Here is a 16,904-nt window from a genome sequence, read left to right on the forward strand (position 1 = left end):
CACAGTAATACAAAACATTAGGAAAGCTAGCTGAAAAATGAGTTAGGGTTAATGTGTATCCTATGGAAACTATTCTATGCAGTCCTTTCTCTCTCTCTTTTTTTTAATCTTTATTGTTGAATGTAAAATGTATTACAGATGTTCCACATTTTTCCCCCATTGACCCCCTCCTCCCCACTCCCGCCCCCCTCCCACCTTTTCCCACACTATTGTCTGTGTCCATTGGTTATGCATATAAGTTCTTTGGTTTATCCCCCCACCCCAACCCCTTTCCCTTTGAGGTTTGTCAATCTAGCAACGAATTTGTATTTCTTAATCTCTTCACCTTTTTCACCCATTCCCCCAACCCCCCTCCCAACTGGCAACCAACAAAATGTTCTCTGTATCTATGAGAATGTTTCTGTTCTACCTGTTCATTTTGTTTGTAGAATACATCATTGATAGATATGTATTCATTGCCATTTTGTTTGTTCATATATTTTATCTTTTTCTTCAAAAAGACCCTTCATCATTTCATATAATAACGGTTTGGTGGTGATGAACTCCTTTAACTTTTTCTTGTCTGGGATAGTCTTTATATGGCCGTCCAGTCTAAATGACAGCTTTGCAGGACAGAGTAATCTTGGTTGTAGGTTCTTGCTTTTCATCACTCTGAATATTTCTTGCCACTCCCTCCTGGCCTGCAAAGTTTCTTCTGAGAAATCAGTTGACAGCCTTATGGGAACTCCCTTGTAGGTAACTAGGTGCCTTTCTCTTGCTGCTTTTAAGATTCTCTCTTTGTCTTGAACCTTTTGCATTTTGATGATGATGTGTCTTGATGTGGGTTTCTTGGGGTTCATCTTGTTTGGGACTCTCTGTGCTTCCTGGACTTGTATGTCTGTTTCCTTTACCAAGTTAGAAAAGTTTTCTAGCATTATTGTTTCAAACAGGTTTTCGATTTCTTGTTCTCGCTCTTCTCCTTCTGGCACCCCCAAGATGTGAATGTTGGCACGCTTGAAGTTGTCCCAGAGGCTCCTTACACTATCCTCATTTTTTTGAATTCCTTTTCCTTTTTGCTGTTCTGATTGGGAATTTTTTGCTTCCTTATATTCCAAATCGATGGTTTGCTTCTTGGATTTACGTACTCTATTATTGAAGCTGTGTAAATTATTCTTTATTTCAGTTAATGCCTCCTTCAATTCTAACTGTGCATCCATGATTTCTGACTGGTCCTTTTTTATGCTCTTGAGGCCCTCACTAAGTTCACTGAGGTTCTCACTAAGTTCATTGAGCATCCTTATAAGCAGTATTTTGAACTCAGCATCTGTTAGGTTGCTTATCTCCATTTCGCTTAGTTCTTTTCTTGGGGTTTTGTTCTGTTCTTTCATTTGGGACCTGTTTCTTTGTCTCCTCATTTTGGCTGCCTCCCTGTGTTTGTTTCTGTGTATTACTTAACGAGAGGTATGGGGCTAGCTGAGACCAGATGCTGCTCATTTGAAAGAATTTAGGAAAAACCTAAAGCAGGATCCAAGACAGGCCAATCCTATGGTTAAGCAAGTGGCAACAGCTTGGGTGGGCCTGAAAGTTGGGTGGGGTGGGGTGGGGCCTCAGGGACTCACCAGGGCGGGGCTACCAGTGTGAGCCAGATTGCTGGAGTCCCAGATATGGCGGCTGTCTGCCGCCCCAGGGAAGGGCTCACCAAAGGAACAAAGGCCTCTAACAGCACCTTTGTCCAGGAGAAAGCCCTCTCTCCAGCCCTCGCTCCAGTGCCAAACAGCTCAGTTCTTCTCTGTATGTCTCTGGCACCCCTTGAGCTGCCTCCCCTCCAAGCTTAGAGGGAGAGAGTCCGATAAGTCCGTGCGCAGGCCCTCTAGGGAGCTGCCTGGGGCTCCAGCCGCTTCAGCTTCCCTGAGCCTCAGTTCCCGTTGGTTTTTCCAGCCAGAAGTTATGGGGACTTCTCTTCCTGGCACTGGAACCCTGAGCGGGGCACTTGGTGTGCGACGGGGACCCCTCAGTCCTCAGAAAGGACCTTCCCAGCCGAGGTGCCCTCCTGATTTTTATCCACCACACTTTGGTGTGGGACCAGCCCATCGCGCCACTGCCGCCCCTCGCGCCTCCACCCCTTCGCCCAGTCTGGATGTGGCTGCTGCTTTAATTCCGTAGTTGTAGGACTTCCATTCAGCTTGATTTCAGGCGGTTTTGAATGATGGTTGTTCTGTAGTTTAGTTGTAACTTTGATGTGGTTGTGGGAGGACGCAATACCGCGTTTATCTACGCTGCCATCTTGACCGGAAGTCTGTCTCTCTTTTATTTTCTTTTTTTTTTTTTAATCTTCTCCCGAGGATATTTTTTCATTTATCTTTAGATAGCATATAAGGTGGGGAGAGAGACAGACACACAGACACACATCGACGTGAAAGAGACACATCAATTGGTTTCCACCCGCACGACTCCAACCAGGGCTAGTGACCGAACCACAACCAAGGTACATGCCCTTGACCAGAATTGAAGCCATGGCTTTTTGGTCCGAGGGCCAATTCTCGAACTGTTGAGCCAAACTGACCAGGGTTGCAGTCCTTTCTTTTAAAGAGTAAAAGACAAATGAGTTCTTGTGTAAAACATATTTTTTAAAAAATTAGTGAAGAAGGGAGAGAGAGGGATAGAGACATCAATGTGAGAGAGAAACATGGATCTGCTGCATCCTGCATGTTCTCTACTGGGGATCGAGCCTGAAACCGAGGCATGTGCCTGACTGGGAATCGAATCAGGACCTCTCAGTCCATGGAATGATGCTCAATCCACTGAGCCACACTGCTCTGGCTTACTTGTTATTTTATATTTAATTCTTAGTGGCCTATTTTTCTCATTTTCTTTTATAACACTATTCATCCTTTTAAACAACTGTAATGTTTATAATTGACACACAGTAAACTGCATCTATTTAAAGGATACAATATGATGCTTTAACTTATGTATGCACCTATGAAACCAGCTCCACAATCAAAATATAGAACATTTAGTTACTCTTCTTTTTATTTTTTTATTTTATTTTTTATTGATTTTTAGAGAGAGGAAGGGAGAGGGAGAGAGAGACAGAAACATTGATGAGAAAGAACATCAATTGGCTGCCTCCTGTATGCCCCCCAACTGGGGATTGGGCCCACAACCTGGGCATGTGCCCTGACCGGGAATCGAACTGGCGACCTCTTGATGCTCAACCACAGAGCTACACTGGCTGAGCAGTTGATTTGTCTTTTTAGTCTCCTCCAATCTTTTACAATTTCTTGGTCTTTGTTTAGTTGTTTTTATTGATTTTTAGACAGAGAGAGTAAGGGAGAGAGAGAGAGAAAGAAACATCTGTTTAGCCTTTCATTTATTTATGAATTCATTTGTTGCTGCTTGTATGTGCCCTGACTGGGGATTGAACCTATATAACCTTGGTGCATCAGGACAATGCTCTAATCAACTGAACTACCTGGCCAAGGCCTCAGTCTTTGTTTTCTTATGACATTAACATATATACATATGTTTTAATTTCTTAATTTTAGATTTACAGACAAGTTGCAAGTGTAGTTTAAAAGTTTCCATATATCCTTCACCCTATCTCTTCCCCTAATGTTAACCTTTTACATGACCATAGTACAGTTATCAGCACCAGGAAGTTAACCTTGGCATAATATTAACTAAAGACCTTATTCAGATTTCACCAGTTTTTCCTCTCTTGTCCTCTTTCTGTTCCAGGGTCCTATCCAGGATCATCCCATATAGCTTTTATCCTGTATTCTCTCACAGTTCTCAGTCTTTCCTTGTGAACTTGAATTTTAAATATTACACAATAGTTAGATTATGCCTTAGTTTGAATTTGTCTGATGTTTTCTTATTTTAGCTAGAATAACATAGTGATGACATGTTCTTCTCAGTGCATCATATCAGGAGACCCATCATGTTTCTGTGTCTCATTTCTGGTTGATGGTAACTTTGATCACTTCTTTAATGGTGTCTACTAGGTTTCTTTACTGTAAATGTAACAGGGAAGGTGAAGCTGCCTTCAGTGACTGAACCAGCATTCAGTCTCTGATCAGAAGGGTAATTAGTTCTCACTGGGAAAAATTCATGGGACCATGCAGAGTTAAGTACACTTAGATTATAGACTACTGTGTTTATATTTATATTATGTCTTTATATACAGGGTGAGGCAAAAGTCCTTTACAGTTGTGAGTATTTGAAAACAATTCTTGTATTATTTATTAGTTATTGTATTATTTTCCATATAAACAACTGTAAACCTACTTTTGTCCCACCCTGTATGTTTGCCTTTATATCCCTTTATCAGTCTAAAACTGAAGTTTACAAGGTTATTCATAAAATTTTCGAAAGTTGATATTTTTTTAATTATTGTATGGTACTTAAAAGAATTGATTCACACTTGCCCTGACCAGTTTGGTTCAGCAGTTAGAGAGTCAGCCTGTGGACAAGAGAGTCCTGGGTTTGGTTCCCGCTAAGGGCACATACCTTGGTTGCAGTTTGTCCCCGGCCCCAATTGGGGTCATGTGGGTGGCAACCAGTTGATGTGTCTCTCTCACATTGATGTTTCTCTCTCTCTCTCCCTCCCTCTCTCCCTCCTGCTCTAAGATAAATGCAAAAAATGTCCTTGGGTGAGGATTAAGAAAAAAAGAATTGATTCACAGCCTAGAGATAAACATTACTTTTAAGTGATATAATAGTTGTTAATATTATGTATAAATAGTATTCACTTTGCATGGTAGTACAGACCTGTAAAAGTGACTGGGGAAGCTGAAACTGTGCAAAGCAAATTTTTTATAATCAATGAGAAAAATTAGGATTCTTTTATAACCTTTATACATATTTGTCACAACTTTTTTTTTTTTTTTATCCTCACCCGAGGACATTTCTCCATTTTTTGTTCAGATAGAGTGGGAGGGAGAGAGAGGAAGAGAGAGACAGAGAGAGAGAGAAACATCGACGTGAAAGGGACACATCAAGTGGCCACCGCCTGCACGACCAACCAGGGCCAGGGACAAACTGCAACCAAAGTAGGCACCCCCAGCGGGAACCGAACCTGGGTCTCCCTGGACCGCAGGCTGACGCTCTAACCGCTGAGCAACACCAGCCAGAGCTATTTGTCACAACTTTAAAAATTCATACTGTCAGTTATAAATGTATAAGAAAATGAAAACTAGTAAAATAGTAAGTACTTAGTACACTGCAATTTAAAACATTAGAAACACTGAGAACTAAAATGTTGTTTCCTTGTAAAAATGAGTAATTGTATCAATGCTTGCCTTCTTAATGTAATAGTTATGATATGGAGCAAGCATCTTTTCTTTCTCCTTTTAAATATGTTTTTATTGATCTTTTTGTTTGTTTGTTTTTTAGAGGGGAAGGGAGAGAGAGGTAGAAATATCAATGTGAGAGAGAAACATCAATCCGCTGCCTCCTGCATGTCCTGCACTGGGGATCGAGCCTGCAACCCGGGCTTGTTCCCTGACTAGGAATTGAACTGGGACCTCTCAGTCCATGGGACGATGCTCATTCCACTGAGCCACAGTGGCCAGGCTTCTTCTTCTTTTTTAATCCTCACCAAGAACTTGCTTGGAGGGAGGGAGAGGCAGGGGAGGAAGAAAGAGAAAAAGTGAGAATTTATGTGAGAGAAAAATATCTGATTAGTTGCCTTCTATAGACTCCCTGACAGGATCAAACCCACAACCCAGGTATGTGCCCTGACTGGGAATTGAACCAGCATCCTTCCAGGGAACTACACTCAGCCCACTGAGCCACTTCAGCCGGGGAGCTCTTTCTTCTATAATTGTTTACATTCCATTTGAATTTTACTTCCAACACTATTATTTTACATAATTTTTTTCCTGTATGTCACTTGGATCTTAGCCAGTTTCCTCTTTCAGTTATCTGTTTTTATAAAATGTTACATGGGTTTATTCCTGGGACCCAAGAAGGTAACACCACAGTAACAGTAACAGTGCTGGGACCAGTCACCAACAGACTTTTAAAAAGTGACAAGAGCCCAGTCTATATGGCTCACTGGTTGAGCGTCAACCCATGCACCAAGAGGTCACCGGTTCAATTTCCGGTCAAGGCACATGCCCAGGTTGTGGGCCTGATCCCCAGTGGGGGACATGCAGGAGGCAACCACTTGATATTCTCTCTCATCAATGTTTCTATCTCTCTCTCCCTCTCCCTTCCTCTCTCTCTAAAATCAGTAAAGAAAAAAAAAAGTGACAAGATAGCCCTGGCCGGTTTGGCTCAGTGGTTAGAATATAAGCCCTCAGACCAAAGAGTTGTGGGATTGATTCCAGTCAAGGGCATGTCCCTCGGTTGTGGTTCAGTCCCCAGCCCTGGTCAGGGTCATGTGCGAGGCAACCAGTCGAATGTGTCTCTCTCACATTGATGTCTATCTGTCTGTCTGTCTCTCTCTCCCTCCCTCCCTTCCTCCCTCCCTCCTACTTTACCTGAAGATAAATGGAAAAATATCCTCATAGTGATTTGTGAGCTGAGAGCTGGCAGTGAAGTTTGTACTTCCTGCAGTTGCTCACAGTTAACATACTGTGGTAACTGAAATTTGTGTTTATCTGAACCACTCAAGGTGAGACCTACCTGTGCTATAACTCTGAAAGTGCTCAGACACTTATTGATAAGGACGTTTCCCCTATTTTATGACATTTGGGAATTAAGTAACTTAAAATGTTTATATGTTATAAAAATAGATTATAAAACATTTTCTTTCAATCCTTGATTATCATCCCCTAACCCCAAGGTTTGTGTGTTTATTTTAGGGGTGGGATATGGGATAGGTAGCAGTGTTTCTCTGGGGCTGTCACTCTGGGAACCTCAGTACTAAGTTTGGCTTAAGAACTCAGAATTTAGGCTTAGTTTAGCTTAAATGAAAGAATGTTAATGCTAAGTTGCACTTTGTTTCTCCTCTTAGATTGATATAGAAATCAATGGTGATGCAGTGGACCTGCATATGAAATTGGGTGACAATGGAGAAGCTTTCTTTGTGGAGGAGACTGAAGAGGAATATGTAAGTTGGGTCATATCCATTGTGTGCATTGTATTCAAGCCTCTGGTACATATCCCAAAGCAGAAATATTCAGTTTTCATGGTTAGTTGTACAGACGATTTTTGCTAGTTAGGCAAACTTTAGTTTTAGTTTGAAGAACTAAGCTGTCAAAAAACAGCTGGAGGAGTAGAAAAGGACCTTTCTCCATGCCAGATTTCAGGATACAGAGAGAATGTAAAAGGCCTTCGTAATTGCCTTTTTTTAAAAAAAAAAAAAATAAGGAAAGGCATGTCTTTTTCTTTAACTTGAATGTGCTTTCTTATTTAGCATCTGTTACAGTTTACACCTTGGCTGAATACATTTGAGTTCTGCCTAAAGTAATCAAGATATATCTCTTTAGGCTATGTGTGTGTTCATATACATGTGACCTTTAAACTTGGAAAACAAGTTTACCATTTTGATTTGGGACATTACATCTATAATGATAATTACGGTGAAGTGGTTCATTATTGTCTCAAGGAATTTAAATTAATTGGCCTATACCCTTTATAAACAATTATTACATGTTTGGCTTCTTTAAGCAAGATAGAATAATTTGTCAGTACCAACACACATTCTCTCCGTTCCCCTCCTCCCCATCCTCTTCTTCCCTCCCTCTCTTCCTTTCCCTTTCTTTCCCCCTCTCTTCCTCTGTCCCTCTTCTCCTTTCTTTTGTTTCCATTGATTTGAATGGTGGTAAACTATTCTTAATGGTTTCATGAGGATCTTTTTAAAAATTCTTAGAATGCATTGTTATATCTTTTTTGTTTGCTTCCATTGTTATCTATCTATCCATCCATCCATCCATCCATCCATCCATCCATCCTCACCTGAGGGCATTTTTCCATTTTTTGTTCAGATAGAGTGGGAGGAAGAGAGAGGAAGAGAGAGATAGAGAGAGAAACCTCGACGTGAAAGGGACACATCAAGTGGCTGTCTCCCACACACATGACCCAACCAGGGCCAGGGACAAACTGCAACTGAGGTACGTGCCCTTAGTGGGAACTGAACCTGGGTCTCTGGACTGCAAGCCAACGCTCTAACCGCTGAGCCAAACTGGCCAGGGCAATATACTTATTTTTAAATCTTTATTTTTGAAAGTATTATAGATGTCCTTCCTATTTTTCCCCATTGACCCCCTCGTCTCTGCTCCCACTCCCCACCCTGCCTTCACCACACTGTTGTCTATTGGTTATGCATTGTTATATATTTTATCATAAAGAATAAAATCTCATATCACCCTGACCCATGTGCTTCAGTTTGTTGAGCATCATCCCATGCATCAAAAGGTCACAGGTTCACTTCCCAGTCAGTGCACATACCCAGGTTGTGGTGCAGTCCCCAATTGGCGGTGTGTATAGGAGACAGCCAATCCATGTTTCTCTCTCACGTTGATGTTTCTCTCTCCCTCTACCTTCCTCTCTCTTTAAAAATCAATAAAAACATAGTTTTAAAAAAATAAAGAATAAAAACTCAGCAAAAATGATAAGCTTCAAGTTATTTACTTTTTTAAGTTTTGAAGATTAACTTCCAGTTTGATATCATAAATTGACAAAGAAAAAAATTACCAAAAAAAAAATAAACAGTAGTGGAATGAGGTTGTTTATCATTTTTTAATTTACAGAGAAGCCATCACTTTAGGTTATTCATCCAACAACACTGAAATTACTACTCTGTACCGTACTATGAATAAAACATATCCCTGCTCTCCAGGAGTTCATGATTTAAAGGTTAAACATTACGAAAACCCATCTGACTTCCATTTATTTTATTGTTTCTCTCAAACTTTTCTCATTTAACTCTATGTCTCAGCATCCCTTTTAAGTTGGTAGGTATCTAAATCTACTCTGTCCTTTTTTTTTTTTCTTTATTGATTTTATAGAGAGGAAGGGAGAGGTAGGGAGAGATGGAGACATTGATGAGAGAGAACATCAATTGGCCACCTCCTGCATGCTCCATACTGGGAATTTGGCCGATAACCTGTGCATGTACCCTGATTGGAAATCAAACTGGCAACCTCTTGGTGCGTGGGTCAGTGCTCAACCACTGAGCACACTGGCTGGGCTAACTCTGTCCTTTTAATAGCTGCACAATATTCCATAGTATGGATACACCACAACTTGTTTAATCTTTCTCGTACTGATAGACATTCAGCTTATTTCCATTCCCGCAACCTCCACTACAAACAGTTTTATATTAGAACTAGGAAACATTGTCAGAGACAAAAACAGCTTTTAAGAAGTACAAGTAAACTTCTTTTATAGCAAAGACCATTAAATTAAAAGACCCTGGATGTTAGAGACCATGGCCTGTCACCTTGGTGCTTTGGGGGCTTGCAGAATAATATCCTGCTGTCTCAGTTTCTCTCTATGTGTTGCTGATTAACACAAATTTTCTTGGTTAAGCGAAACTTTGGCTTTAGGGTAATATGTTTACCAAAGCCAAATTCAAAAACTTCATTTAGAACAATTATGGAAACTTACTTATTTCAGGACTATTACATAAAAACTTGAGTGTTCTGAATTCTCTGAGGTTAATTTGTATCTCTGTTACCTACCTTCCATTTCCCCCATGATATGAAGGACTGAAGCAAATGATTAAGAAGTTAATTTCCTGAACACCAGACTTGATCATAAATTTAATATTAAAATAAGAGTTTAATTATTTCTAACTGTTTGGATTTATTTTCTTTTGGATTTCTAAAAGGATATCATAAATATTTTATGATTTAAAAATCCACTAATTTTGCTACAGAGTATATTTTTGTTAATACTCACCTTCTTCCATGCTCAATTTAGCAAACAGCATTAACTATAAATTTTACCCTAGTTCCTCACTTCACTTAACCTGTCCTGTTGCCCTTTGTCTGATGGGGTGTTCCTGTCCTTGCCTTGTACTTTATCCTGTTCTTATTTTTCTTTGTAAATTCTTTACAGAATGCTTTGTAACACCTCCTTGGAATGCTGCTGCTGCTGCTGCTGCTGCTGCGAACTTTTTTTTTTACAGATAATTTAATTGCCTCTGCTTTAATTATAGTTTTCATGTTCCATGTTGACTTGGCATAATGATTCCTCCAAACGTATTCAGTTATGTGGACCATGATGAGCTAACACTTAGCTCTGTGCAACAGGGTAAAGATCTATTTAGAACAGAGCAGGCAGTGCCCTAGTTTAGTGTGACTTTCTTACCTTCGGAGACTATGTTTTTTCTACCACTGTGAAAATTTAGATACACAAAGAATTCATTATTATTTTGATTTGCTGTCCAGTTTGCCATGGACAACTTTTCTTTCTTCATGTTCTCTTTAAGGAAAAACTTCCTGCTTACCTTGCCACTTCACCAATTCCTACCGAAGACCAGTTCTTTAAAGATATTGACTCCCCTGTGGTCAAATCAGGTGGAAATGAAAGACCGTCTCAGAGTTCCAACATCTCACACATCTTGGAAACAGAGCCAGTTTTTACTCCAAGTTCTGTGAAAAAGAAAAAACGAAGGAGAAAGAAATGCAAACAGGACAGTAAGAAAGAAGACCAGGCAGCTTCCCCTGCTGCAGAAGACACCATGGATGTGGATCTGAGCTCTGATGATGACAAGGGGGCCCAATCAGCAAGGTAGGGCTCTTGATCTGGGAGGGCTTTTTGTGCAGGTGCCTGGTTTCCTTGCATGCTGTGAACAGAGCACAGGTACAGTGAGAAGCTGTTTCTTTTATGGGTCTACAGTCTGAGGTTTGGACTTGTTTACCCCCTGACAGTTTGTTGTGGAATCAGATAGAAGAGGCATTTTCCTTTTTCCTCTCCGTAACTCTATAGAATTTGCCATCAGACATCCTGCTGTGGTACTCAAATATCATCTGAAATAGACCGGCAATGTGTGTCTTTTTGTCCAGTAAGTTTCCAAAAGCCAAATAAATTGTAAGTCTCAAGAGGGATTCACTCCTAAGTAAGCAAATATAAACATCAGGACTATTCTCCAACCAAATGGTCTTGTACTTGGTATCTCACCTGTTCTTGAGAATTGTTAAGAAGAAGAAGAAGGAAAAAAAAAAAAAGTATGAACAATAAAATGGCAATAAATACATATCTATCAACAAATGAATCTAAAAATAACGAAACAGAACAGAAACAGACTCATAGAGAACATTTTGACAGTTGTCAGATGGGAGAGGGTTTGGGGAGATGGGTGAAAAAGGTGAGCCAGTTAAAAGTACAAATTGGTTGTTAAGGAATAGTCATGGGGATGTAAAGTACAGCATAGGACATATAGTAGATAATATTCTAATAACTATGCATGGTGTCAGATGGGTACTAGACTTAGCAGGATGATCACTTATAATAAGTTTTATAATGTCTAATCACTGAGGTGTATACCTGAAACTAATATACCATTGTATATCAACTGTAATAGAAAAATTTTTAATTATTTAATTAAAAAAAAAAATACCCTAGTAAGTTAAAGAGGAAAGGGGGGTTTTGTTTTGTTTTGGTTTTAAGTGAGAAATCTTGATGGTTACTTATTAACCAGCTCTGTAGAAGAGCTCAAAATAGATGCCAGTTTTCAAGTCAGCACTGTCTGGGGTTGAAAGGTAACAATTTGGGGTAGAACATGTAGTTTTTCATTCAAAATTTGATTTTTAGAAGATTATCTCTCACCTGTTACACTCAGTGGTTGTGCTGACACAGGAAGGATCATAAGTGTGTCAGTGGGGTGCTTATCTTTATTGGGGACCATTGAACAAGAAGCTGTTCCCCACAAGTGTCCCTAAATTTCAAAATCTTTTTTTTGAATTGGGGTGGGGGGATGACATTATGATATGTATGCTGGTCTCCTTGTATGCTTTCTCCTCAGCTGCTGAAAAGAGGTCATGCCCTACTTCCTGGGAAAATTGGTGCTTTAAAGTTCTCTTCATCATGGAAAAGAAGGAAAATAATTTCTTTCTCTAGTTATGGAAACCAATATACCAGTTGTAAACTCTGTTATGATTTAGTATGTGCTTGATTTACCAAGATTTTGTTTTAAATGGTCAAGACAGGAAAAAAATCTATGCTATTACTATATTAGAATTATACTCTGTTTCCCTGGCCGGTATGGCTCAGTGGTAAGAGCGTTGCCCTCGGACCAGAGAGTCCTGGGTTCAATTCCAGCCAAGGGTATGTACCTCGGTTGCAGTTCATCCCTGGCACCGGTTGGGGTTATGTGGGAGGCAGCCACTAGATGCGTCTCTCTCACATCGATGTTTCTCTCTCTCTCTCTTCCTCCCTCTCTCCCTCTAGCTCTATCTGAAGATTAATGTAGAAAATTTCCTTGGGTGAAGATTTAAAAAAAAATTATACTCTGTTAATGAATAACATAGTATAATGATCCCTTTTTGGCAAAACTGTTAACTCATTTTCCAAAATTTTAAAAGCTGGGTTGTAAATTCTGGAACAAAATTTGACATTTGATAGTAATTTTTAATATATGAACTCTGTTTCTACCCATCTTTTATTACTCATCAACTGTCATATTTGTGACATTCTCTCTCACTCTTCCCACACTAAATTGATTTTAGTTCTCCTAGAATTCAGGATTCCTCTGTTAGAACTAAACAACAAAAGAAATGAAAAAGTACTTTAGACTCTACAGACCAGTGTAAGCTATACCTATAAAAAATTAAATTCTGGTCCGGCTGGTGTGGCTCAGTGGATTGAGTGTCATACCATGGACTGAGAGGTCCTGGTTTAATTTCCGGTCAGGGCACATGCTCAGGTTTTGGGCTCGATCCCCAGTAGGGGGTGTGCAGGAGGCAGTCAATCAATGTATCTCTCTCACATTGCTATTTCAGTCCTCTCCCTTCCTCTCTCTCTAAAAAAGTCAATAAATTAAAAAATATATATAAAAATTTTAATTCTGCCCTGGCCAGTTTGGCTCAATAGTTGGAGCATTGGCCCATGGACCAATGAGGCTTGGGTTCAATTCCAGTCAAGTGCAAGTACCTTGGTTGTGGTTCATCCCCTGCCCTGGTCAGGGATGTGCAGGAGGCAACCAGTCAATGTGTCTCTCTCACATCAATGTTTCTCTCTTCCACCCACTCTATCTGAAGAAAAGGACAAAAAAAATTTAATTCTGAATAAATTAATGAATTCATGTGATTTTTTTGTCAGTATCAAAATACTATCTGAGTAGAGCTTAATTATAAATGTTCTACATTCTCCTTTTATATCATTTATTTCCAAAGAATTTTAAAGTTATGTAAAGTACCACCGTTTCTTAAAAAGACACTGTTACCATCCTTTCCTTTCTGTTTTCAGTTTCCTCTTGGAAGGAACTCCTTTCTGAAATTTCCTTAAAACAAGATCTGCTTAATTATGCAGCCAACAGAAATCAGGACTTAGAAAAGACAAGCTATAACAATTGTGAAAGTTTAGGTCACATACTGAAATAAGCACTGAGCTGATAAAAGGTAGAAGACTGAATCAGTTATACTTCTTGTAGAATAGCAGCTTCCTAATCACTCCAGGCCTTCGTTTCTTCTTTTTTTTCCTTTATTAATTTGAGAGGGAGAGAGGGAGAGAGATGGGAATATCAATGAGAGAGAACATCGATTGGTTGCCTCCTGCATGCCTCCCACTGGGGCTTTGGCCGACAATCTGGGCATGTGCCCTGATTGGAAATCAAACTGGTAACCTCTTGGTGCATGGGTCGATGCTCAACCACTGAGCCACACTGGCTGGGCCAGGCCTTCATTTCTTAATCTATGAAATAAGGGAATTAAGCTACATGGTTTGCAAGGCCCCTTCCAGCTTGTTTAGATTTTAAAATAATTTGAGTGAAGATAGTTAGTTTCAAAAGTATTAACATCATATTATATGGCACTTTAAAGAATTTGAAAGAAAAAAGAATAGGAAGTGTACCCTGGCTGGTTTGGCTCCGCGGTTTAGACGTCAGCCAGCAGACCAGAGAGACCCCGGTTCAGTTCCCGCTAAGGGCACATACCTTGTTTGCAGTTTGTCCCCAGCCCCTGTTGGGGTTGTGTGGGTGGCAACAAGTTGATGTGTGTCTCTCACAATGATGTTTCTCTCTCTTTTCCTCCCTCTCTCCCTCCCACTGTTATCTGAAGATAAATATGAAAAAATGTCTTTGGGTAAAGATAAAAAAATGAATAGAAAGCCCACTGCTTTTGGAGTTATGAGATCTAGAGGTACATGGTACTGGAATTGGCATGTTTTAAGTATCTTATCCTCCTCAGCCCTTACCACTTAGGATAGAAATTCTGTTTCCAGAGAAGATACCTAAAATAAATTTGTATTTTATTTTGATAGATAGCATTCTATTTAAACTGTTTTTAAGAATTTCATTCATGGCAGAATTAAGGCTAGCTAAGGCCCTTGACGGAAGTAGATGAAAGACAGCATCATTTTTTTTTTTAATCCTCACCCAAGGACATTTTCACATTTATCTTCAGATAGAGCAGGAGGGAGAGAGAGAGAGAAACATCCATGTGATAGAGACACATCGAGTGTTTGCCACCCACATGGCCCCAGGCTGGGGACAAACTGCAACCGAGGTACATGCCCTTAGTGGGAACCAAACCCGGGACTCTCCGGTCTGCGGGCCGACATTCTAACCACTGAGTCAAACTGGCCAGGGCGACAGCATCATTCTTTAAAACAGGTTACTGTTTCACAAGCTAGAAGAAACTCAGTTGGAGGAAATTGGAGACCTTAACCTACACAGGGCTTTGTGTGCTGTAGCTAATGAAACTCTGTCCCTTCCTAAAATTCAACTTTGGCTTAAATATAGTGCAAAAGACTTGTTTGTCCTTCCAGAGGATGTGTGGACATAATAGCCTATTGGAGGGAAGAGACTTTTCAGATTGGACACTTCTATAGCACAATCTTGAGTGCAAATATATAAAATATTCCACTGATAGCAAAGCATAAATACTCAGCAATAACAACAGTGGAGGATTAAGACCACACCATCAGAAAGGAACCTCTACTTTTAATCCACCAAAACAGTCTTGCTTATAAGTTATATCTGGAACCTAAGTGCAGAGAGCCTAAGATTTTTTTAAATTTATTGGGATACTGGTCAATAACTCTATAATTTTCTGGTGTGTAAGTGTATACTTCAACAAATGTGTACTTAATTGCATGCTCACCACCCAAAGTTTAGTTTCCTTCTGTTACCATATATTTGATTCCCTTTACCTACTTCACCTCTCCCAGACCCCCTTCCCCCTCTGGAAATCAACATTCTATTATCTGTATCAATGAATTTTTGTTTGTTGGTTGGTTTTGTTAGTCCATTTGTACTTTTTGTTTTATATTCTACATATGAGTGAAATTACAGCTTTTGTTCTTTGTTATCTGACTTAATTCACTTAGCATAATATTACTCTCAAGATGTATTCATGCTGTTGCAAATGGCAATATTTTGTCTTTTTCATGGCTGAATTGTATTCCATTGTGTGTGTCCATCTTTTGATGGGCACTTTGTTTGCATGTGTTGGCTATTGTAATAATGCTATAGTGAACACATAGGTATATGAAAACATCTTCAACATCACTGGTTATTAGGAAGATAGAAAATCAAAACCACAATGAGATACCACCTCATACCTGTTAGAATGGCTGTTATCAAGAAGATAAGAAAATAATGAGTTTTGGAGAGGATGTGGAGAAAAAGAAACTCTCCTACACAGTGGGAATGTAAATTAGTGCAGTCACTATAGGAAACAGTATGGAGGTTCCTCGAAAAACTGGTAGAACTACCATATGATCCAACAATTCCTCTTCTTGGTATTTACCCCCAAAATATGAAAACACAGACTTGTAAATATATGTACCCCTATGTCCATTGCAGCCTAAGACTTTTCCCAGATAGCACCTGTTGCCCTGAGGCTTCATACTTTATCTCTTTCTGATCAGTAATTGGCTTCTAGAGTACCCTCTATGTTCTTCTGTGGTGACAAATCTTACATCTTGCTCCTTGCCCTTTCTCCTCTTCATTTCTGACACAATAGACAAAGAAATGTTGCAGGGTCTTTTTAGGTCTATTATGAGGTATCTTTTATGGGGAATATCATATATCCAAATGGAAACTTAGATCATTAGTCACACTGAATTTTATTGACCGGTACTGTGCAAAGGTTGAGGGTAAACCTGTGATTAACAGTGTTAGTGATCTTTGGTCATGGTAGTTAGCAACCCCATTTATCTCTGACATACTACCAGTTAAATAGACTTAAAATTAATTTAGTCCCTCTAATTTATCCTACATAAATAGTTTAGATTGTTTTAACTTTCTGTTGATTTTTTTCCAACTTTAAAAAAATTAAGGTATAATTTACATGTAATATTCATAGATCCTTAGAATGCAAATGCAGTGGATTGTGACAATTGTATACATCATGTAACCTCTGTTGGCTTTTGAATAAGAAAGATACTTGATTTACAAAATGATGTTGAATTTGAAGACATGATGTCGAGGTGCATTTGGTGAAGGCTGAAGTGCTTTCTATACACACTTATGAACTTCAACAATTGAAGCTCTCAACCCACTGACCCCGATTCAGCAATAAACTATTTACTCTACTGCAAATATCTGTTGTTCAGCATCAATGCATATATTTGTCCTGTGTTTCCACGTAGATAAAGGTAGTGTTCATACTGTTTTCTTCACATCCTGTATGCACCCTAGATCCTCATGTCAGGTATTTAGTTTGTTACTCTGTCATGGTTTGCCCACCTGGTTGCCTGTTCTCAGGTATATGTGCCATTTTGAAAGTGCTTTAGCGGGTTTTTAGAAGTCCTGTATTAGTTAAAGAATTGTAGAACTGAAAGGAGCCTCAACATTGGCAGCTTTT

At 39.5% G+C, this 16,904-nt stretch overlaps 1 protein-coding gene across 5 annotated transcripts in view; it reads left to right on the forward strand.

Moving 5' to 3' along the window:
- LPIN2 (lipin 2) overlaps positions 1-16,904 on the forward strand; it is a 79,618-nt gene that overhangs the window by 30,695 nt on the left and 32,019 nt on the right. For all 5 annotated transcript variants that reach the window (XM_036246059.1, XM_036246061.1, XM_036246057.1 and 2 more), the window contains 2 exons: positions 6,944-7,039; positions 10,367-10,668. In XM_036246059.1, coding sequence (XP_036101952.1) covers positions 6,944-7,039; positions 10,367-10,668 — 398 coding nt within the window. The remainder of the gene's footprint in view (positions 1-6,943; positions 7,040-10,366; positions 10,669-16,904) is intronic.

This window comes from Molossus molossus, unplaced genomic scaffold (genome assembly GCF_014108415.1).
Source record: "Molossus molossus isolate mMolMol1 unplaced genomic scaffold, mMolMol1.p scaffold_m16_p_6, whole genome shotgun sequence".
In the NCBI taxonomy this organism is placed as follows: domain Eukaryota; kingdom Metazoa; phylum Chordata; class Mammalia; order Chiroptera; family Molossidae; genus Molossus; species Molossus molossus.